General features: G+C 45.8%; 1 protein-coding gene across 8 annotated transcripts in view; it reads left to right on the top strand.

Moving 5' to 3' along the window:
- The first annotated feature begins 7,139 nt into the window (after positions 1-7,139).
- Positions 7,140-24,739, top strand: part of VWA3B (von Willebrand factor A domain containing 3B) — a 139,343-nt gene continuing 121,743 nt past the window's right edge. For 6 of the 8 annotated variants that reach the window (XR_005212385.1, XM_037807123.1, XM_037807124.1 and 3 more), the window contains exons 1-6: positions 7,140-7,388; positions 8,412-8,549; positions 10,721-10,948; positions 19,663-19,754; positions 21,430-21,680; positions 24,109-24,268. Coding sequence is in view for 7 of the 8 variants with exons in the window: in XM_037807123.1 (XP_037663051.1) it covers positions 10,753-10,948; positions 19,663-19,754; positions 21,430-21,680; positions 24,109-24,268 (699 nt within the window). In the remaining variant the exon portion in view is untranslated. Of the gene's footprint in view, positions 7,389-7,408; positions 7,704-8,411; positions 8,550-10,720; positions 10,949-19,662; positions 19,755-21,429; positions 21,681-24,108; positions 24,269-24,739 lie in introns of those variants that run through there. The other 2 variants (XM_037807119.1, XM_037807120.1) reach the window with 2 other exon arrangements.

Raw genomic sequence — 24,739 nt, 5'->3', positions numbered from 1 at the left:
GGCTAGAGAGAAATATCTGAAGTTGTCAAACTGCAAAACCCAGTGACTTTGATTCTTGAAGACGATTGTGTAACTATGCAGCCTGCACAGTGTAACTTGTGTGACTGTGAAAACCTTGTGGCTTGCACTCCCTTTATCCAGTGTATGGACAGATGAATGGAAAAATGGGGACAAAAACTAGAAGAACAATACGGTGGGATGGAGGGGATAGAAAGATATAGGTGCTCTTTTTTGCTTTTATTTTTATTTTGGAGTAAGGAAAAGGTTCAAAAATTGATTCTGGTGATGAACACACAGCTGTATGATGGTGCTGTGAATAATTGATTGTACACTGTGGATGACTGTAGGACGTGTGAATATATTTCAAACTGTATTTAAAAAGTTAATGAACAATGGGGGAGGAGGGAAAGGGGATGTTTTGGATGTGCTTTTTATTTTAATCTTTATTTTTTGGATAATGAAAATGTTCAGTTTGATTGTGGTGATGCATGCACAACTACATGATGAAACTGTGAACAATTGATTGTACACTTTAAGTGATTGTGCTGTGTGATTGTATCTCAATAAAATTACATTAAAAAAAATCCCAGGCATTGACTCTCTTTTTTGTGACGCCTGGCAGTACAAAAACTGAAATTTTAATGTCCTGATACTAAATGAAAAAATGAGTTTCATCTCCTGCTGAGATTTACTAGTTCCAGGTTCAAGCCACTGCCCAGGCTCCTTTGGTTTGGTAACATCTGTGCCCTCTTTGGGCAGAGAAATATTATCTCCCCAAACACCTGCTAATCCCTCATCCCAAATCTGCCCAGCAGGCCCCCCGTCCCTGTTCTCAACAATCAACCGTCCGTCTGTCTATGGGAAGGGGCAGGTGGCATCTTTGGGGGTCCTCACTGGTGTGGTACTTTAATGTACTTATTTTAAAAAAAAATATCCTAAGGTAATTCTAGATTCTCAGGGAGTTGTTTACTAGATTAGAACGTTTAGAAAAAATAATCCATTACTGTTGGGGGATTATTTGTGTTTTTGTTTTGTTTTGTTTTGTTTTGACTAGGAAACATGGGTCTTTTCAAAGTCCTCCCTTTGCCTCAGAAAATGAAATCTCTGTAGTGGAGACTCTTTTATTCAAGGGATTGGGACTGCTAAAAAATAATTGAAAAAGTACTAATTATAAAAAGTGATGCACATAACTTACATACCTCATTTTAACTCGGATCACATAAATGTGCTTATTCTACTCTACAATCTTTTGATATAGGGTTGTAGGAAAAAAATATGTCAGTGGAAAACAAAACATTACCTATATAATACACCCTCTGCCTTATCAGACTGAGGCTATGGGAGCTATTTTGGAAATCAGAAAATTATCAGTAACCAGTACACATTCAGATTATGTCCTGCCTGGTAGAAATTGGCTTCCCTCTCCTTTGTGCAAAAACCAGTGTGTTCATTTACACGTACAACTCAACATTACTTTACTCCTTTTAAATCCGTGACTTTCAACTTCTCCTTTGAACCAGCTGTAACATCTGACTGGTTCCTTCACTTAATGAGTTCAATGAAATCTTTTAACACATGTTCATTTTACCTCATTATTCTAAACTGCTGTTATATCACCAGGACAATAGATCATAGTTTAAACCACTCCCTTACTCATGGGCATTTACATGATTTTCATTATTTTGCTCTTATAAAAACCACTTCTGTGTGTTCTCAAGGATAGAATTGCTTGGCAGATAAGTCTGTACTTTCACAATTTTTTACACAATTACTTAAAAAATATTCTATTGAGTTCAATTTTCTGGCATTATGTAGGATTTTTACAATTAGATTCATCAATAAGATTGATTAAAAGCCTTCTAAGATTAATCTCTTCCTCTCTCTCCTCTCCCTTCCTCACTCCTCAAGTATTGGGGAAACTGAGCTAATTGGATCTGATTCCAGGATGCACATGATGCCAAGGTTGCCAGTGTGGGGTGATGCACCCTGGTGTGGCTCTCCCACAGATGCTTTGCCCTCCCTCGAGGGGGAAAGGAGGGTGGACAAACCAGGGCTCCCTTCCCCCGGTGGGCACTTGCCCCTGCGGGCTTGGCAAGGAGCTGCTGGAGAGATCCGAGTTTAGAAGGGGAGACAGAAGCCAGCCTCATGTCCAAGTGCTATGCCCACTTGGGGCTGCAAGGTAACTCTGCAGCTGGGGCCGAAGGCATGCCAGGTGAGGAAGTGTCGTTACCCACCTGCCGTCGTCCATCAACTCAGGAACCACGGGAGCTGGTGACGAGCCGCGGCCAGATTCAGGCCCCATGTCCATGTGGTCACCATCTCTTCCCAGGAATTCTGTCTTTGTCAGGTCTTAGTATCAGGGTTAAGCTAATCCCATAAAATGAATTGGGAAGCTGTCCATATTTTTCTAAACCCTGGAAAATTTTAACACAGCACAGCATTTAAACTTTCTTTGAATGTTTTAAAAAGCAAAACTATCCCTCAGCCTTTTTTGGAGATTATTATTTGATGTTTCCTCAATCTTCTTCAGTTTATTCAAGCTTTTTATGTCTCATAGAGTCAGTTTAGATACATTTAATTTATTTCTTTCCAGAAAATTGACAATATGAGATTTTAAAATGTATTGGCATATTAATGTACTTATTAAAAAAAATCTCCTTTGCAGTTTTATATCTATATTCTCATTTCTAATTTAATATGATTACAAAAGAAAGAGAAACTTGGATATTTATTTTTATCTTTTCGTGTTTTATTGAGGTACGTCTTAAGTACCATAAAATGCACAAATCTTAAGTGCATAGTTCAACTGATTTCTGTGTATGTAAACAGCTGCTTAATCCCCACCCATATGAAGAAGTAGCCATCTTCCAGCACCCAGCGAGTGTGCTTGCCTCTTCATCTGATGACATCACCACCTCCGAAGGTAACGGTCATACTGACCTTTGTCAGAGCTTTGCCTATTATGAACTTCATATAAATGGAATCATATTATTCTATTATTCTTCCTTTATCATCTTTTTTAGTTATACTTACTTGTGTTATTCTTTTAGTGATTATAATATGCATCCTTAGCTTATCACAGTTTGCCTTAAATTGGTACTGTTACAACTTCCTGAAACATAAGAACTTAAGAATAGTTTAACTTTATTTGCCAGCCTTACCTTTTGTGTTACTGTCATGTATTTCATTTTTGCCTCTGTTCTAACTCCACAAGATACTGCTGTTGTTGTTTTAGATGGTCAGAGTATTTTATACTTAACCACAGATTGCCCTTTCTTCCTGCAGTTCTATTCTCCCATTTCTCCCACACGGTATCATTACTATTTAGTTTGAAGAACTTTCTGTTTTACGTCTTACAGTGCAGGTCTACTGGTGGTGAATTCTTTCAGCTTTTGTTTGTCTGAAAATATCTTTCTTTTTCCTTCATTTTAAAAGTATATTTTCACAGGGTGTAGAATTCTAGGTTGTTTATATTTTCTTTCAGCACTTTAAAGATGTCATTCTGTTGTCTGTTGCTTCTATAACTTCTGCTGAAAAGTCAGTCGTCAATCTTATTGCAACTTCTTTGAAAGTAGAGAGTCCTTTCTCTGGCTGCTTTTAAGATTTTTGATCACGATGTGCCTACATGTGATGTTTCTTGTATTTATCCTGCTTGGGGTTCCTTGAGCTTCGTGCATCAATGGATTGTATGTCTTTCATCAGATTTGGAAAATTCCCAGGAATTATCTCTTCAAATATTGCTTCTGTTCCATTTTCTCTCTCTCCTCTTCTGTTGAGTTTCCAATTACATGCATATTAGACATATTAGACCTTTTGGCTGCATCCCACATGCTTCTTATGCCAAGTCCTGCCCCCCCCACACACACTTTGGTGCTTCGGTTTGGATATTTTCTGTCCTTTAGATATTGTGTGTCTTTGGGTTTACTAACCCTCTATATTTCCTATGTCCAGCCTGCTGTTGAACCCTTCAGTGAGTTCTTAATTTCACATATTACAATATGTGAATATTTTAGTGCTACAATGTTTATGAGTTTTTTTTAAAAAAATAGATTCTAACTTTCTGCTGAAATGCTCTCTTTATCAGGTTGTTCATCTTTAATAATCTTTAATTATTGTTCTGACATTTGATTTTTCTATTTCAAAGAGTGATTTTAAATTTCCAAGTGTTTGGGACCTTTCTTTTATTTCAGTAGTATTATATTGTTTTAAATTGCTTCTTAATTTAGCTATTGGCATATGGTAGTAGACCACGAGGCATCCAGTTTATTTAAAAGCAATACCACGTTGCAAAGGTGATGGTTAACAAGTGTGTGTGCACGCGTTTGTGTATTGGGAGGGGTGGGGTGAGTTAGAAAACAGACCTGCCATATGCCTTTTTAAATTGAAGTGTGTTCTGTTAGAAACCTATTGAGACCCAGTGAGGTTTCCACTGCAGTAATATCCACCTCTACATGAACACTGTACAACTTAGATGACAGAAAATTCTTTTTGGAGGAAACTAAAGCCAACAATCGATCATCACAACATAAAATTAAGAGGGCAGGATGTGGAGGCAGGCTGCCTGCATTTAACTTTTGGACCCACCCTTTACTAGCCGAGTGGCCTTGCAGAGTCGGTTAATCTTACGTCTCAGTTTACTTATCTGGAAGATGGGGGCTTGCAATTGTCTCTCCGCACAGAGCTTTTCCAAGGACTAAATGAGGTAATATACGTAAAGTGTTTAGAACATTGTCTCACAGTTAATAAATTCTAGTCGTTATGTTTGAATATTGATTTGTCAGGTGAGACTGAACTTAGTAATTGTCCAGGGTCGACCAGTTGTGCTTAAGGCCCTGTGTTCCTCATGAAAGATGTTGGATCGAGAGCCACAAGCTGTCTTCCTTCCCGAACAATGAGCACCCAACTCAAGAGCAGCCTGGTGCACCCAAATGTCTGTCTGGGCTCTCTCTTCCCAGCTCCCACCTGCCTGCCCCAAGCCAGCCCCTGCCCCTGACCCTGGACCGACAGTGCCCACAAAGGGTTCGGCACTGGTTGCCTCCTGGTCCCCCCACTGTCCTCTTCAGGGGAAAGTCTTCTCTGGGTTAATTCCACTACAGACAAGCTCTTTCCCATCAGCATTCTTCTTTTCCTCTTTCAATTTTTGCAGTGAGTTTAGGAAAACTGCTTTTCCTCCTTTCGTCCCCGCCCCCCGCCCCCAAGTTCTAATAGTGGTCCTAAGCTCAAGCAGCATTCAGTTTCCGAGAGAGAGAAGAAAAGCCATCCAATCTGAAAGGTGAAGTAAACGTTTCAGAAGTCGAATAACCTGAGGGCAGCCAGAAGGCACACAGCCAGAGCCATCCTGACAATGAACACCTGAGTGTGGCCAGGTGGCGCCAGGTCACTGGGCTCTGTGAAGAAGGGCTCCAAGTGACCCCGAAGCAGCTGCGGCTCCCCACCTGTGGCTCCCAGGTGGCAGGACGGCCCAGGAAAGGCATCTGTGCTCAAAGGTAGGGGTGGGGCAGTCTGGGGGCAGTGGGCGAAGAGCCTGGCAGTGTGATCTGAGCAGACTGTTTTATTTAAGGACAGAAGTGAAGTGATAAATGTCAGTTGCTCAGGTTGAAGTTATGATACAAATTATCCATAAAACGTAAATTCAAAATTTGTTAAATCTCCGTTCAATGGTATATCGCCATTGTGTTAAAGGTGTCCTTATTCCAGGTTACTCAACAAACAAAAGTGAGGATCAGCTCTGCAATTCTCCAAGCTCATTTAGTTTTCCACAATTTAAGTAATGTTAAACATTTTCAAAACAATCTGTGCTTCTAGGCACATACACATATTGACAGGAAAATAGAATCGTTTGCAAGTAAATGGCAAGTGTCTCAGGGAAGGGGGTCCGCAGGGGTGGGATTGGGGGTGGGAGAGCCGGGGGTGCTCCCCCGAGGCAGCCTCCGGCTGTGTCTATCCTCCGGCTGTGTCTATCTGACCCGAGGGACCCCGGAGAGCTGGGATTACTGTGGCCTTGTAAATGTGGGTGTGGCTCGGGTGCCTGTTCCGACTGAGTCTTTAGTAATTTTCAAGTTTTATTGATTTTCCGTGGTGGGGTTGGCCGGGGCCACTCGCAGGGCCCATGGAATACAATCCATTAACTTCATGGAATGATTTGTGATCCGGGATCCAACCTTTCAACACTTTTTCAGGTTCTAAACGCATGAAACGAATGCAGGAAAAATAAGCTGCAGATGAAATACAATTTTCTATTGGGGGCAAAATATTGCGTTAATGTTAGATCTTCGACTCAAAAATCTACACATGATCTGGTCGCTTCAATTTCAGAATTTGAAACCCAATTTAATGTCCCAATACACTAAAAACACATTACCTGTCTGTGGGATCTTTTATGAAGGACTTAAGGTGCTTTTTTACAATGTTACTTCCCAGTAGCTGTAAAATCACAGGCGTGTTCTGAGCCCTTAGCTTACTAGAGAGGGTAAAATGAAAATAAGGGTAACATGAAGCGGACCGGAGAAACGCAGGGCTTGGGGAGGCCTCGTCTCGCACAGCCAGGGGGCCCGCCGGCCCCACCGCCCCAGCCTGCACGCCCAAGAGGGAGAGAACCCAAGGGAATCCCGCCTCCCCGGGGGAAGGGTCTGCCACCCGCTCCCGCCCCGGCCTCGTTCCCGGGCCCCTCGGCTCTGCGGGCTCTTAGTGTAATTCATCAGTGCCCGAGGACGGCGGGCGCAGGGGACACGCCATGCACCCTGCCCCTGGCGGGGGCGCCCCCTGTCCGGGCCTGCAGCCGAGGTCGCCGTCCCTAAGGGAGCCCTGCGCCTGTGAGGGGGCTCGGAGCGCGGCCCGCTCCACCGCTCCTTTCATCACCGCCGTCCGCGCTCCCGCTGTTTCCACCCCGCCCCCTCGGCCGTCCGCGCTCCCGTGCCCCGCCGTCCGCGCTCCCCTGCCCGCCGTCCGCGCTCCCCTGCCCGCCGTCCGCGCTCCGTGCCCCGCCGTCCGCGCTCCCGTTACCTCGCCCCGCCCCCGCCGTCCGCGCGCTCCTCCTCGCTGGGCGCGCGCCGTGGGCGGGGCCGGCCCGGGCAGCTGCGCGGTGATTGGCCGTGGCCAGGCAACCGCGGCGTCTTCGCGGTCCGCGGGCAGCGCGGGGAACGGGGGCCGCGCGGGTCACGGAGACCGGGACCGGCTGGGACCCCGCCCGAGGGATCCCCCGCCCACGTCGTCCTCTGCGCTGCCCGCCGCCCGCGTGCGCCCCTCGGCTGGGCCGTGAGCGCGGGCGCCGCCCCCTGCCGCCGCGCCCCGAGCCCGCGCTGCAGCCACTGCGCGCGGAGACGGAGCCCGCGGCTGTCGGCGCTTGTGGCCGCGTGTCCCGCGCTGAGGAGTCCCGGTGGGCTCGGGAGGTAACACAGGGGGCGGGAGAAGCTTGTTTCTGAGGAGAGCCTGAGGCTCTCACGGTCACGTCTGAACATGAGCCGGGCTCTGCCCCTCGGTGCTGAGGGGAACGGGAGGGTTGCGCTTGACGATCACTGGGCTGGTTTGCACGCGGTCGATTTCTTCCCGCATCTTCTGGGGAGCGCGGTTCCTTCCTTCCCAGCAAGGACCGCGCCCTAAAGCACTCCCATCAGCTCAGATTTTCTCTTCTTGGTCCATTTCCACCTCCCCGCCCCTGCCCGCGGTGTCTTAGCCTTTAGAATGACGTCGGCCTTGTCCTCCAGGTCAGAAGGAGGGGGTGTTGGGGATTTCGGGGAGTGGGGGGTGGGGGTGAGGAGGGTTGCTGCATCGTCCATAGTGGAGCTTCATCCCCAGCGATCAAGTTCAGAGCTCACGCAAATCACAGGATGTCTCCACCTAGCCCAGATTTCTCTTTGAGACGCTAACAAGGATATAGGAAGTTTGGGGTGTTGGTAATAAAGCAGGGGGGAGCTTACCAAATGTTTAAGCTGAATTAATGAGCGCTAAGTGGTGCAATCCCTGGCCCTGGGACCACACAGGACCTTCTCTCTTAGGGCCTGAGGACTTCCTCGAGGGTCTCCCCAGGACGGCCAGGGGCTTCCTCGCAGCACAGGGTGGACTGTGGATGGAGCCTCCACTTTCTAGGGCTTGTGCCAGCTTGACCTTCCTGTATTTCTAAAAAGCTCCGTCTGCCCCTGCCTTCAGCTCCTCCAGCACAGACTCTCACCTCCATTGTTTTTTCCTCTTTCTACTCAGCAACCCCCTACGTGTGTCCCCAAAATCTTTATAGCTCTTGGCGTGGCTTTTAAAACCCGGCAACATTCAACTGGGATTTGTTGTTGGGTTCTTCCATTTCCTGATTTGTAATAACCTCAGATGAGGAAACAACCTTGAATAATAATAAATAATATTAATGGTATAGTACTATCCAGAAAATACCATGTCTCTGTTTAAATGTTTCCTGATCTTAGCCTTGCTGGACCTGCTCTGCCTTGCCTTGTTTGAAACAGCAGGAGCTCTGGGTGACCCGTTTAATTCCCCCGACACTCCTGCAGGGGCCTGCTGCCTGAGCCCTGGAGTCGTGGAACTTCCATCTAGAGAGGGCAAGCGTGAGTGTCCCAGGCCGTGGGGGTCATGTATCAAAGACAAATCACGGCTTTCCCGGGGAGAGGCTTCCGAGGGCTGGTGAGGGGTCTGGGGGGCCTTGGTGGGTGGGGGAGGAGCGTGTGGACTAAGAGGTCAGAGGCTGCCTGAGCCCGGCTTGGAGGAGGTAGCTGGGGCTGGCCTTCGGGGTGGGGGTGGAGGTGATGGCTCTGTCAGCTCGTCCAGCATCCCTGCTGGGCAGCCTTCCTTCTCCCCTAGAGTGGCTCCGTCCTGTTTGAACCTAAAGATCCCTTCTGTCGTGAGAGTCCTTCCTTTTTCCTTCTTGTTTTCTCTGGTTAAGTTCGGTGTTCCAGTCCTTTTCATTTCTGACAAGACAGGCATTCAAAAGCAAATCACCCTGGGAGTCGACATCTGAATCAGAATGATATACAGGTTCTCAGATCCAACAGGGCCAATTACACTTTTTTTTTTTAAAGCCAGAAGCGTGCAGAAGGGACTGGTCTGCACCTTAGTGAGGCTGACCTGGAGGGTTCAGTGCCCTTCACGTGGGACCAAGAACGTGTCCCTATGGCTTAAAAACAAACCCAACACTTCTGAAGCCCTGGGGACTTCTGTGAAGCCCCAGACCCCGCTCTGGGAGCCTTCTTAGGGCGGCTGTTGGAGCTGGGCATGTAGCTCCCTGTAGCAAGGAGTATGTTGGGGGTGACTGTGCTTCAGGGAAGGGAAGGACTAAATGGAAATGATGAAACGGTCAACAGTCTTTACTCTGAGCTTCATGTCTTGTTTTGATAGGAACTCTTGGACCCATTTAAAGTTCATCAACTAGAGGTCTCTGTGGACAGATCCCCCAAAATGAAAGTTGAAGCTAATTAGTTTTCCCTTCCTATTTTCAAGTTCTGTGATTTCGAAGGCGAAGGAGAAGGAGCCCAAACTTCATAACTCGATATGACTAGAGACTTGGGGATAAAAAAGTGTTTGGAGTGAAAGTGGGTGTTAGAGACAAAACTTGTAAAGGATAATGGCTTTTAAATAACTTATTTATACACAGCTCTCTGCAGGGTACCCGGTGCTTGTCGACCCGGTTGTCCTGGCGGCAGCTGTGGGAACTGGAGGGCACAGGCGGGGTGGCTGTGGAGGGAGGTGGCAGATGGGACTTAAACTGAGCTTTGACTCTGAACTTTTCCTCCACTGTGAGTTTTGCAACGTTCTCATCAGCTTGAGCTCTTGTAGAAAGAAAGCAAGATCCTAACCCATAATGGCAATTTGTGTAGTTTTTGGAATTCAATGCATGTGGACAATTCAAATCCACGTAAACCTTACAGTGGGAGTCGTTACCTTTAAAAACTTGAAAGTGATGAACCAGGACGCATGCTGAGCCTGGGCTCTGAGAATGAAGGTTAACGGTCTCTGTCTTCAGGGAGGCCCTGGGAGCCCCACGGACAGAGCCCCAGTGTGTCTAGGAGGGTCTATAGCAGTTCAGGATGTTGCATTTTGCCTTCAGTCCAGTTGATCCAGGACAGCTGGCTATATGAGTCGGGACATTTATGGCCAATTTTGGAGTAAAGTCCCACTGGATTCAGAGGGTGGGTACATACATGTTTTCCTGCTGGGCCAGGTATGGTCTGGTACCCGCCCTGTCACTGGCTCCGAGTTAGCCACTCCACCTGTAGCGCAGGTATCCTTCCTCTTAGGGTTTTAGCCTCTTCCTCCTCTTTGGAAACAAAATCTCAAGTGTGATTATAATCAGAATACTGATATGTAATGAAGGGTCAGGGTGGAATATATATTTTCCAAATGGAAGAGCTTTATGTTTGTCTGATTGTAAAAGTAAAATCCGTTTTGGAAATATTCAAATAATGCAAATATTTTTAAAAAGGCAAAGCCACACCTAACTCCCACCACACAGAGAAAACTACTGTGACCCTAGGGGCCTGTACCTTTCTAGATGTTTTTCTGTGTGTACTGTATACATGTAAGGATACTGAATTTTACAGACACCTCAGTGATATATGTACATATCTTCTTTGCAAAGTATATGTATCTGTATTACAATTTTCAGCTGATACATAGAATTCTGCTTCATAGATGTACTGCAATTTATGTGAAACCAGTCCTCTGTTGATGATAGATTGTTTCCAAGTCTCAGGAAGCCTGAGACTGACAATTGCTCTTGCAGGAGGTCCCTGTGACTTAGACCCTAACCCAGAGATGGAGCAGGCGGGCCCTTCCCCCACCGTCACCGAGCAGCAGCTGCAGAGGCAGGAGGGACAACACAGCACCAGAACCGACTCGGCCCAGCAGAGTCTCGTTTCTTCAGAAGAGTGGCTGCAGCTGCATGGGCTGAAGAGCAACAGATTGACCTTGAGACAGATCTTATCACAAATCGGGTTCCCACATCAAGAAGGTATGTAGGGTCCTTGCCCTTCAGCCCCTGGGGAGATGCCTCAGTGCCGAGGGCCCCTCAAAACCACGGGTCTCTGAGCTTGTTCTGTTCTTGCATCTCTACCAGTTAAAGGTGTTTGTGCCTCCTGTATGTGTATATTTATGTTGCATAGATGTAATGTTGTCAGTCTGCATAGTAAACATTAGTAATGCTTAATTTCATTCTTTTTGAAGATGAAATAAGAATATAAATGGGAAGTATTTATATTTATTCATACCCAGCAGCTTTCTTGCTCATGCCCTAGGATGTGCAAACCCCTCTGGGAGGCCTTTGATTGAGACGAGAGCTGTATGTGGCTCCAGGTAGGATCTGCTGCTTTCCTGTTGGTATCTGCTTATGCTCTGGTCAATTTTCTTTTCCAAATGCGTTCACTAGAATGTGGGTTCTCGACTCCCAGTAGCACTGCTCCCCAGGGAGAGTATGGAAACTTGAGGGGCAGCTGTTTTGATGGCCTGTGGACTTGGGGTGCCACTGAAATATAGTGAGCTCCTCACAGGGCGACTAATAGCCCCACCCAGCAGGAACTGTCCTGCCCCAAATGCTAGCAAATCCTGGTGGATGAGCGCTGCCCTGGTTACCAGGGTGATGCCTGGTAATGCTGGCATTAGTCAGTTAGTTAGTGAGCTAATCAGTTCACCAAATACCTGCTGAGCAGCTGTTAATCCGGGCTTAGGGGTGGGGGATATAAAGATGCATAAGACGCAGTGTCTTCCCCAGGGAGCCCAGGGTGTATTTGGGGAGCAGGCAGGAGGGATGCCCTGCGCTCTCAGGGTCCTGACGCGGGGCAGGTGGACTGTTAGATCCCACGGCAGCCATGGCGTCCGTGGGGGTGGTCCTTCCAGGTGGGTGGAAGGGCTCCTGGAGACGGAAGAGGGCAGGACCAGGGGCAGCCTGACTTTCAGTCTCCTCTGCCTGTTTCGGGGCCAAGTTGGGGAGGAGGTAGTGCCTGGGAAACCATGTCCCATTTACGGACAGCAGTTATAGACTGTGTCTTCTACTCGTTCCTTCTTCCTGAGCCCATCCTTTCTCTCCTCTTTCTTGCCGTGGCGGTGTGTGAATAGACCCGTGTGTTTCCCAGAAGGGCTGCCACATAGAGGTCATCAGGAACCATGAAAACAAGAAAAAGACGGTTTTACTGCTTCCCGTCACTTGGGAGTGTGAAATAGTGTGAGCGCCACTGCACGAGGCTTTCTACTTTTTTTTCAGATATAAAAATGCAGAGATATATTTTGACCTCTGTGATACAAACCATAACATAGCTTTGTGTAAAAAAAGAGATCTGAAAATAATCATCTTACAAAACATTGTCAACAAAAGATATTTTTCAGACAGTGAAAAAAATACAATTTAGTACAAATGTAACTGTGTTATTTAGTATCATGGTGCTATTGCAACATATATTATTACAAGTGGTTGAAATGTAGTTAATGATTCAGTAATTATGAAGCATTTAAAATAAAGGTTACAGTTTTTTGTATACTAACTTGAATTTATTTAACCTCGATAATCTTTTTCCAGAGTAGGTATTTTAATGGCTCATGGGATGCTAATTTCCCTTTAAGAGACTCCTAGAAAAACTTGGATTCACTGAAATTTGTTTACTTAAAAATAATAAATATTCTTGGAAGAAAATTGATTGTCATAATTGTAGTTTGCGGCTTCATCATTAAATAGTTGCATAGCAATAAAAAGATACATGTATTCTCCTCTTCCTAAAGTTAAGAAATGTAACTTCTGATTCAGCTCTTAATGCCACAAAAAAACATGTCTTATTTATCTCCTAGTAAATCTGGATATAGCCAGTTCACAGTACATGTAAGTCCTTGTTTGTTGTTTGAAGACTCAGTGCTTGGGAAAATTGTAATACATTTTGGTAAATGTATTTCCTTGATTTTTTATCTTTAATTGTAATTTTTAAAAAATTGAAACATCAAAGTGTTTCTGACACTCTTACATTCTCATCAGGTATCATTTTCTAAGAACTGCTTCACATCCTGTAAGTCTCTTTATAAAAGTCTCTTTAGCTGTAAAATAAAAATGAAGCTTTGTGGTATCGTTCTTAGAAGAAAGGAGTTTTCTTTTTTTTTAACATGAGAAAAGTCAAATATAAAATATCTATTTATATGGAACTTGAAACTCAAAGACGGCAAAGGTGTCCGGCAGGTAAATGCCAAGAGATGTACATTTGATGCCCCTTCTAACTAACGCAAAAGTAATCATGCGCCTCTAGCCTAACTCAGTTCTTGGTAATCTTTAAGGTGTGAACTCAGCACTTGTTTGTTAAAAGTACTGCAATATTTTGCAAACTGGAATTCATAATCTTTGGAATCCAACTAACTACGAATAAATTGCTATAATTCTTGGGGCTTGACTAAAATCTGTGAACTTTTCAGCACAGAAAAAAAAAAACCAAACGTGGGAAACAATGTCCTGTGCTTTTCAGTCTGCTGGGGATGAGGGAGTCCCAAGTTGGCAGGTGAATCAGTCAAGGAAAGAGTTTAAATGTGTCTGGAGTAGTGTCTGTGCTTCCCTGGAAAATAAATGCATGGGGTCGCAGTCCTGGAACAGACTCCCAGAAACGCTGGGCTGGGCTTGGGGAGGCTGTGACCCCAGGCTCTCCCCGGCCCGGGAGACGAAGGAAAGGAGCAGAAGGGCCCTAAAAAGAACCTAAAAGGCCCTTGGGTCTCACTGAAGGGCTCCCCAACGGCAGAGAACTTCAGGGAGCCCCAGACTCTCAGGGTGGGACGGGCATGGCGTGAATCGGGCCGGTTTTCTCCGGGAGCCGCCGCATTGCCACCCCTGGAGGCCTTTCTTGAGGCTCAGTTTGCCAGGGTGGGGGCAGCCGCAGCTATGGCTGTTGCTCTCCGTGCGGTGCCAGTTCCCGGGGAGTGATGGTTGAAATCTGTGAGACTGTGTCCATTCTGACGTGGGCTGGAGGGAGAGGAACTGGCCCCAGATCAGCAGTGGGGCCTGGAGTGGGGTTGGAGGGAGGCAGGGGTCGCAGGAGGGACAGAGAGGACGGAGCTGCTCCACCGTCCGCCTCCTCCGTGTGCTGGGGGCACGGCCTGGCGACGGGCGACGGGGGTTTATAGACGCAGCTCCACGGAGGGTGGCGACTTCATCCTTAGGTCCTTTCTCAGAAGCCCTGGCCCGCTGGGGTCCCTGTGTTCTGTCTGGTGACCATGGATGACCTTCAGCTTTTGCCTTTGTGACATACAGACAGTGATGGGATTGACCTGAAATGGTGGCTGTGAGAATTAAATGTGTTATCCCTGCTTAGAGCAGTGCCCAGCACACGGGCACGTCCTCTGTAAATGCCAGTGGCGGTTAGCCTGGGCCAGTGTCACCCGTGATTGAGCGCGTGCTCACAAACAAATACCCCAGGAGGGAGGCCCTTAGAAAGGGGAGATCGTTTTTAGGAAGCAGCGAGGGCTTGCTGAGTTTCTTACATGGCTCAGAGGCACTGACAGCCTGGGCTGTGCTCCGAGTCTCTCATTCCCTGGGCGGTTTGGGCCACTCTTGCTCAGGCAGGTCCGTGGGGAGTGATCTGGCAGGGCCTTGCCCCCAGGGCCGAGGGGTGGGCCCCGCTTCTTTGTGCACAGAGGAGCCTGAGGTCCATGGGACCTGGTCGTACAGACTTATCCGAGACCCGTTAATATTCGCGGGAATAGCAGTTGCTTGTATTTTAGAGATTTTTCCATCTGAGTTTATGAGGGGTATTGCTCTTTACTTTTTTTAGGGGTGAGGTTTGGGTCAGAGGTTTGTTTTTGACCATGGACATCCGGTTGCTCCAACACCATTTGTTGAAAAGCCCATCCTTCCGCCATTTAGTTACCTTTGGTCTTTGTCAAAAGTCGGTTGTACTTGTGAGAGGCTCTTTCTGGGTTTTCTCTTCTATTTATTGTTCTCTCCCTCCACTGATGCCACGCTTAGCTTCTGTAACTACATGGTAAGTCTTGAAATTGGGTAGACTGGTCCCTACCACTTTGTTCTTCAGTTACTGCTCATTTTTAGCTACTCCAGTTTCTTTGCTTTTCTGTATAAACTTTAAAATTATCATGTATGTGTCTGTCTACAAAAATCTTGCTGGAATTTTGATAGAAATTGAAGTAGACCCCATATATCAGTTTAAGAAGGATTGACATCTTTCTTGTGTTCAGTCTTCAATCCATGAACAGGGACTGCCTTTCCATGTATTTGTATCTTTTCCTTCATCAGCCATCTTGTAATTTTTGCTACACAAATACTGTGTGTATATATACATGTGTGTGTGTATATATATATATATATATATATATATATATATTTAGCTCTATACCTGTATCATTTTTTGGTTATAATGGTATTATATTTTTCATTTTGTTTTCCATGTGTTCGTCACTAGTTTGTAGAAATACAATTGATTTTTGTGTGTTGATCTTGTATCCTGCAACCTTGCTGAACTCACTTATTATTCTAAGTTTTTTTTCTGATGTGGATCATCATGTTGTATACATTCAGGAAGAGTTCTGATCTATCAGCCTCATATTTCCTTGTATTTCCTTTTCTTGCCTTATTATGCTGGCTGGAACTTCCAGTACAGTGTTGAATTATAATGGTGAGAATGGACATCCTTGCCTTGTTTCAGATTTTTTGGGAATGCTTTCAGTCTTTCACCATTGATTAGGATATTTTTGTAGGTTTTTAAAAATTAAGGAAGGTCCCCTATATTCCTAGTTCTGCTGGTTTAAATGTATTATATCCCCCAAAACACCATTATCTTTGATGTAATCTTGTGTGGGCAAGTGTATCAATGTTGATTAGATTGTAATTCTTTGAGTGTTTCCATGGAGATGTGACCCACCCAACTGTGGGTGATGATTCTGATTGGATAATTTCCATGGAGGTGTTACCCCACCCATTCAGGGTGGGTCTAAATTAAATCACTGGAGCCATATAAATGAGCTGACAAACAGAAGGAACTTAGTGCAGCTGAGAGTGACATTTTGAAGAGGAGCTACAGCCAAGAGGGACACTTTGAAGAAGGCACAGAAGCTGAGAGAGGAGCTGCAGATGAGAGACGGTTTGAAGACGGCCATTGAAAGCAGACTCTTGCTCTGGAGAAGCTAAGAGAGGACAAACACCCAGAGAGCAATTAAGAGTGACATTTTTGAGGAACTGCAGCCTAGAGAGGAATGTCCTGGGAGAAAGCCATTTTGAAACCAGAACTTTGGAGCAGACACCAGCCACGTGCCTTGCTAGCTAACAGAGGTTTTCCGGACGCCGTTGTCCATCCTCCAGTGAAGGTACCCGATTGCTGATGTGTTACTTGGGACACTTTATGGCCTTAAGACTGTAACTGTGTAACCAAATAAACCCCCTTTTATAAAAGCTAATCCATCTCTGGTGTTTTGCATTCTGGCAGCATTAGCAAACTAGAACACTAGTTTTCTGAGTTTTTATCATGAATGGGTGTTGAATTTTTTCACATCCTTTTTCTGTGCCAACTGATAGGATCATGTGATTTTTCTTCAAGTAGCCTGTGATTTGGTGGGTTACAGTGATTGATTTTTGAAGATTGTTTCCTTGGAATCATACTTGGCCATGTTGTATAATTCTTTTTTTATTATATTTTGCTGAATTGTATTTGCTAATACTTTTAAGAATTTTTGCGTTTATATTCATGAGAGATATTGGGCTGTACTTTTCTTTTTATTGTACTATTCTTGTCTGGTTTTGGCATCAGGGTAATACTGGCTTTATAAAATGTATTGGGAAGTGTTCCCTTCTCTTCTATTTTCAGGAAGATCTTCTAAAGAATTAGTGTTAATTCTTTAAATGTTTGGTAGAATTCTCCAGTAAAATTATCTAGGTCTGGAGATTTTTTTATGAGCAGTTTTTAATTACAAATTCAATTTTCTTAATTGTTATGGGGATATTCATATTATCTGTTGCATATTGGGTGAGTTGTTATAGTTTGTGTTTTTTGAGGAATTGGTCCATTTCATTTAAGCTGTGCAATTTATGCATATAGAGTGTCGAGTTTTTTTATTTTAATAGTATTCCATTATCTGAGTCTTTAGTGATACTCCCTGTTTCATTCTTGGTACTGGTTAATTTGTGTGTTCTGTCCTTTTGTCTTTGTCAGTCTTGCCAGAGGTTTGTCAATTTTATTGATTTTTTTCAGTAAATTGTGTTGAACATTGAGAATGCCTATGAAGACCTGGTTATTTATTTATTAGACAGCTTTATTGAGATGCAATTCACGTATCGTACAACTCACCCGTTTAAAATGTACAATTCAATGATTTTTAGTATATTCACAGATATGTTCAACCACCACCAGAGTCAATTTTAGAACATTTTTATCACCTCAAAGGAAACCTGTATCCTTGATGGCAATATCATCCCCCATCTCTCTGTCCCCCCACCCTCACCCCCCGGCCCCTGGTAACCACTAATCTACTTTCTGTCTCTGTGGATTTGCCTATCCTGGACATTGCATAAAAATGGAATCATAATATGTGGGCTTTTTTCACTTCGCGTATTGTTTTCAAGGTTCATCCACATTGGAGCTTGTATCCTTTTTATGGATGAATGTTCCATTATGTGGATAAACCGCATTTTGCTTATCCTTCATCAGTTAAGGGTGGAGAGCTTTTTTTCTAGCAGGCAGTTAAGTTGGCTGGACCCAAACTCCCAACCCTGCCTGCCCTGAGGTGGGCAGCTTTCTGCCAGGGCCCCTGGGCAGTCAGCTGTGCAGCTCTCTGCAGGGCTTCCTCCGAGCTGCCTCCCTCGGTCGTGACTCTCCACGGAGTACAGCTGAGGCTCTGTGCCTTCCGGCTGCCCCGGCCACGTGGGGCAGGAAATGCCTGGACAAAAAGCCACCGAACACACATCTCTCCAGTCGGTTTCCTGCCTTCGTGGACCCATGCTCCTCCAGTTTCTGGCCATTCTTGGTTGCTTTCCAGTACTTTCAAACAGCAGTTTTTTAGATTTTGTCCAGAGTTCATAGTTTTCCATATGCGGATTAGGCAATAAAATCGACCCCACCACGATTAGATGCAGAACTTGCAGTGCCTCACATGTAGTGGGTGGTGCTGCTTACAGAACCTCCTGTAGGCTCGACTCCTCCAGTCCTCAAGAGAACCCTGTCTGCTGCCTCCAGGAAGCTGCCCTGGATAAGGAGTCTCGCTGGTAACTTGACGTTGCTTCATTGGCTTTGGTTAAGAAGTTGAGATCTTGGACCGGTGGAGGTTTTGGAGTTTGAGAGGTTTTTCTCAGTAGGGTCATTGCTATGGCCCATTCTTTACTGTTATGAAAGTTGGACTTCAGCACTGTTGAAGATTTATCACCAAGCCTGACCAGGGGGCTATAAAATTCAGCCTTGTCCTTCTGCCTTTCCCGAGCAGGCTGTTACCCTGTCTCCATAGAAAGGCAGAGGAGAGAAAGTACTAGAACCAGGAATACTACCTTTGTATCCCTCTGTTTTTTCGTATTCAACAATAGCAGCAGCAGCAATAAAAAATAGTAATAAAAGCAACTTCTCTGTGTAGCCTTCTCTCGTCTTCTGCCCGTGAAGACACGGTCAGTCCTTGAAGCCTCCCTGGACATTCTCAAAGTCCCTGAAGGGTGGAAATGTGTTTGGTCAACGTGGTCTTCCCCTGTGAGCAGTGTGCCGAGCATGCCACAGGTGCTCAGCGAGTGTTGGAGGAATTGACGCTGAACAACGGAGCATATGGTCTGATGAGAAGACCTTGTGGTCCCCATTCTATGTACCTGTTCTGAACCTGCCACCTCCTTGCTTCCTCATCCATTTGTTCGTGAACTCTGTGATGGTTTGACACTGGATGACCCCAGAAAAGTGTGTTCTTAAAGCTAATCCATTCCTGTGGGTGTGGACCCATTGTGGGGAGGAGCTTTTGGTGAGTAGGATCTTAAGTTAAGATGTGACCACCTCATTCAGGGTGGGTCTTGATCCTCTTACTGGAGTCCTTTATAAAAGAATAAAATTCAGACACAGAAAGAGAGAAAGCCACAGAAGCAAGAAGGTGGAAGCAACGAAACCCAGAAGAGAAGTGAGAGACCAGCAGACACCGCCGTGTGCCGTCATGTGACAGAGGATTGCCGTCAGCTAAAATTTGGAAAGAAGGTATCATTTTGAAGATGCCTTGATTGGATGTTTTCACAGCTCAGAACTGTAAGCTTGTAAGCTAATAAATTTCCATCGTAAAAGCCAGTGCGTTTCATGATATCTGCTTAGAGCAGCTTAGCAAACTAGAACAAACCCCTACTTAGGAGAATGATAGATAATATTTAAATTTAGTTTTTAAAATTCTGAATACTAAATTCAAGTCCTGAATAAAAGTTTTCAGGAATTAAATATAATTTCTATGTTGATTTTTTTAAACTCCGCCTTGATCATTCTGGACAGAAGAACCAGAAAACAATCAAAACCTGGTCATCTTCTCCACTCATTCATGCATTGAAAGATGGCACTTCATAAACAGTTACATTTTCATAACCCCTAGAAATTCATCATTATTTAGAACAGGCTATGAAACATCATAGATTGTTGAAGTCACTGGCAGTATAATTTGAATGGTGTCAGAGAAAAGCATTTTGAAATAAAAATAAGAACTTTGATAATGCACCATCTTGATTGTTTTTTTTTTTTTTTCCTCATGAAAACGCAGAGTATGTGACTTCTTTGGGGAGATTTGTATCTTCCCGATATGCCGATGGCCTGTTTCCGCAGTTTGACAAAGCAGATGGCTTGGTGTACAATGTAAGTCTGAGTTCCTTGTGGATGGGTCCCAGGGACGGGATTCTGGGAGTGGCTGTGAGAGAGGTGCCGCAGCCAAGCCCAGGCCTCATCGGAGCGGGGGTCTGCCCTTGGCAGCCGGGGGAGAGACAGAAGTCACGGCCAAGGGGCTGGAGACGGAAGCACTTGACCTGTTGGAGATGAGTGCGTAAAGCTCTTGACCAGGGACCAAGACTTTTGTGTATCAGCACTTTTATTTTTAGTTTTTGAACATAAAGAAAAAAAGCAATGTGAGGGAGTTTAGCTGAAAGCCAGTTCCCACAGCCCGACAGGGCCCTGGGAATGGAGGGCGGCTTTCGCAGGTGGAAGCACCTCTTACTGGAGTCCGACAGGTGGCTCCCGGGCCCCTCTTGGTGCAGAGCCTGTGTGGGCCCGGGGGAGACAGGAGAGCCGGCACTGGTCCACCCGCCGGGATCCCACAGGATGCCCGTCACGCAGCTTTCCGTTCATGCCGGCAGACAGCCACGTACCACTTGCGTGATTATTCCCCAGTATTTAAAAATTTTTAATTACTTTTAAGATAGCCTGGTCCTAAGCAGTAATATCCGGGGACTCTGGAGTCTGGCGTGTGCCGAGTGTGCTTTTTCACCTGACCCACTTAAAGTGCATGTGTAGCCAGAGAAGCACCTGCTCACACCTGCCTACCCCACACGCCCTCTGCGGCCCGCCCCGATGTGCAGACATGGAGGAGGTGCTGCGGAAATTTCTGGGAGGTAGAGTTTGCCTGAGGGAGGCGTGGAGAGCTGCAGGGAAGGGCTGCTGGAGCTCGAGGGACAAGGGCTGAGGTTAGGTCTGAGGGCCAGTAGAGCCAGGGTGGGGAGAAGTGGAAGTGCATGGTGGGTGCGGGAAACACATTTTCCTTAGCAGTTTGGACATCTGGGGTTTTCCTGGGGTGGCAAAGTAAAAAAAAAAAAAAAAGACCAGATCTTTAAAAATATGATTCTACATGGAATAGGGCACAATTTCTTTCTAACTTATTTTTTGTCTTTTACCTCCCTACACCCTGAAAGTCTAGTAGAGTTTTAAGAATAAATTCTGAGCCTTGCAGATTTGTTCCTGCTCTAAGCGAATGATGGTTTAATTGCACATACAAGAAATGGCCTGCAGTCTCTGCCATCTTTCAGGGGCAGCCTGGTCAGTCGGGGTGGCCAGGTGACCAGGTCCCGGGGAGTTTGGCCTGAGAGTCCGAGACACGGGAAGGAGCTGGGCCGGTGTGCTGTCATGTCTAGAGCACCTTGGCTTGTACTTAGGAAGACTTTTTAGTGAGAATTGTTTTATTTTTCCTTCTGCCTCTACTCCTCTCTCTTTTCTTCTACCTAATTCCTTAAAACTATCCTGGGGCATTTTCTGGTTAATTCTGTAACTATGAAGATAAAACACAATCTGGAAACACTATTTTTCATAAGAGTACAATATTTGGAAAACATCACATCCTCAGCTTTTCTTCCGTGGGGAGTTACCCAAGGGTGTTTCATTTGAAAGATTGAAACACTTCCTCCTGGAAGCTCATTTACAAACTTGTCACAAACGACAGCTCTTGACGGAAGAGGCTGTGGCTAGATGGTCTCCGAGGTCTTCTGGCAGCCCTGGAGTTCGGATGATTAATTTTGGTGTCGGTTTTGGTTTTTTCCCTTGTCAGCTGACGGCTAAATCAGAACTGATCCAGCAGTTTGTGGAACGTTTAACGCAGGCCATAGCGAGCTACAAGCGGCGGATGAACTGGCTCACCAGCGGCAGCCGGCAGGTTTTCGGTGTCATCTTGGAACAGTGCGTCACCATCGTGCTGGACCTCGGCGACGTGCGGGAGGAGGAGCTCCCTCTGTGCCGGGACGCTCTGACCATGGTCCTCCGGGAGCAGGTGGCTCACCTGACCAGCTTCAACCTCATGTGGTGAGTGCCCGTGGGAAGGAGATTTCACGGAGACCTCGTCCGTCCGTAGCTTACATGAAGGTGCTTGGGGTCGAGGGGCATGGCTAGCATCGTTAGCTCTGGCGAGGAGGAGGTGTTGTCTTGTAATTTCCTAGAATACTCAATTTCAATAGAAAAAAGCACAATGACTAAACCTTAGGAAACTTTTATTCACTTTGCATGTGGCATTATAGTTTTCAAATTAGAATAGATTTAGAAACATTTTTTTTTTCAGTGCATGGGAAAGGTAAAATATAGGTATACAAATTATAAATTGAACATAAAATGGCCATAAAATCCCTTCACTCATTTTGGATTTTAGCTTGGGTAATTAATTCAAACTTGTCACAAATTTCATAGACTTTCTAGACTGAATTTGCAACTCAAGTAGACCTCCCCTGGACGTTGACTGACTTTAATCAGAGTAGCAGGTGGTTAGCTTTATAGAATTTCCTGTATTCCAGAGTTCTTCACCATCAATTATTTATGGATTCTTGGATTAAAGAGAACATGGACTTCTTTGCCAGCATCTCCTCTGGAACAGTGCCCCCCCCCCCCACCGATGGGAAACATCTGGCTAAGGGGGGGGGCATCTGCCTAATTGAGTTTTTCTTTTTAACATTACTTTCAGCTAAACAGGTGAAATTTGGGGGATGCTGCCTGGGTATGTTATATCCCAGGTCCCTATTTCTGCCATAGGTGTATTAATGAAGGCTTTTGCTTTCTAGAAAATACATGCTGTTGCGTATATGCCACTTGACCAGGTTCTGTATCCTGGGAGGCCTCATCAGAGCCCACACAAGTGAGAGGAAGTGGGCAGGGGGCAAACCAGTCGTTCTCAAACCCACACTGAATAGTTTAACCAGGTTATCTCAGAATTTAAACTATAATGCTCTGTGAACTCAAAAGAAAACTACACTATTTTTGATCCAAAAAAAGGGTAAATGGTGAGAATCTTTCAATACAATGAGAATAATATCATGAAAGCAGTAGAGATAAAATTTTAGATTAGTAAAATTGCTGCTGGTTTGCAAATCTTAATAGCATCTGAATTCTTATAAATTTACTATTAATAGATGTTAATAGAACAGTTACATATAAACTTGTTTTAGGAAAATAACTCTCCGATATTTTTAAAACACTTGTCAGTGTTTATATTGTTGAGATCTTTATTCTCCTATACAGATGATAACAGTGCTTTGGAAACGTCTTTGCCGAGGTCCTGCCTCAGCAAACGTGACAGGGTCCTAAAGTGGGGGTCGGCGTCAGCGCAGCAAGGAAGGAGACAGACACGCAAAGTGTCTGGGACGAAGCTCAGGGCTCCGACAATTTTAATGAAAAAGTGATTTTCTTTTATAGCTCAAAGTTACATAAGCTCTGCACCTGGATCACGCGGGTGAGAGCTGGCAAGCACAGCATATAAATCACAAAACCATTGTTACTCAATTCCAGGGGACATTGGGGTCCGAACAGGGCGGGGGGACCGAGCAGTGTGTGTTTTCATCCCTATGTTAAGACAACTCTATTCCGGTGCAGACCTTCCAAGTTCCTCATAATATTCTTCCTTGTTCTCAGTAATGATCTCTGTTTTGGCTATTTTAATTATTTAGAAGGGCTTGTTTTTGTACCTAAAGTAAATTAGCTGTGGGCTCATACGAGGAACTACTCTCGTACCATAAGCCCGTGGGGTGGGTGCCCAAAGAATTTCTTGTATGCTCTGGCTGCCCGAGGCCAGCCATTAGGCACTAGTGGAGCGTGTTGACCCTGATTCAGTTCTAACCTCGGCAAACAACGGGGCCTGTCAAGGAACCGGGTGATGAATTACGTGGTTTACATTGCTTCTGCTTTGGCCTTCTAATCGCTTTCTCAGTGAAATATTTTTGGATGTCAAAGGGGGAACTTGTGTAAAGGAGGATGTCTGGAAAGGGGCAAGGGGGCTTCAGGCGGCTAAACGGGGTGGCTGCTTTCTCATAGGTGGAGGAGGGGATTCATCGAAAGGTAAAATCATCGGAAGGTGCCCAACACTTTGTCATATCTTTGGTTATTATCCAGAGTATATCCCAAATAATAACGTTAGCAAAGAAAAAGAGAAAGCAGAAGCACAAAGATTAAAAGAATCAGCATTGCAATAGTCCATCGGTGGTAGGCTTTGCCAGGATCCGTCGAGGGGCCACGCCCACTGCCGTGCAGCACATCCACAGTAATGTTTTCTGTTGAAACTGAGGCCTTGCCATCAGGTTTAGGATGTGGCGATTTGGCTCCTGACACATCTTGTCGGTAGCTTTCAGAGGGCAGGGAGCCTTGTTCTCTTTCTTTTCCAGTTCTGGGGATGTTCGGTGGCTTTTTGGTCATGGCCGTAGGACTGGTGACTGACCGCGGCCCAGTGACGGCCCCGTGTGATTCCTTCTAGTGTTTCTCAGGAGCCTGTGAAATGGCGGGAAGACGCTGCTCCTGTGACGGAACCATCCATTTCTGCCGCCGTCAAGTGGGTCGAGCATCTGCCGTTTGAGCTGGCCGGGAGCCCGGCTGGTCCCCTGGGAGCTCTGCGGGAAGCCCAGGAGGACAAAACAGTAAGTGGCCCCGGGCCGTGCAGGTGGCCCCAGCCTCCTCCTTCACCTGCAGACTCTTGGTTCCACTGTTCACCTGCCTGTGCTCCCCTCCCAGCAGCAGCTCCCGGAGACCCTGTCACGGGCACTGCAGGGTCCCACAAGTCACACTGCTGTTCACCTCTGAAGTTTGGAACCAACTGATAAATGGGTTACAGGTGCCAGATGGAAGTGACAATAGCAGCTTTGTGGAAGGCAGAGCTGGGTCAGCCAAAAATGTGCCTATTTTTATCCCCCTGTGCTGAGCTAGGCTCTTTGGAGGGCGATTGGAGCCTTCTGCAGACCCTCTGTTAGCCAGCGCAGGGGAGCTAAGTGCCCCTCGCCCCCACTGAGCACCCAGAGAAAGGACAGGGCACTGGGTCACAGCTGTGCAGCGCTCCTGCCATGAGAAAACTCAGCTGCGTCCTAGGGGAGGGGAGGCAGGCTGGTTCTGCT

The sequence above is a fragment of the Choloepus didactylus genome, chromosome 17 (assembly GCF_015220235.1).
Source record: "Choloepus didactylus isolate mChoDid1 chromosome 17, mChoDid1.pri, whole genome shotgun sequence".
In the NCBI taxonomy this organism is placed as follows: Eukaryota; Metazoa; Chordata; class Mammalia; order Pilosa; family Megalonychidae; genus Choloepus; species Choloepus didactylus.
The sequence above is the reverse complement of the archived record's forward strand: the minus strand, read 5'-3'. Positions and strand labels throughout refer to the sequence as shown.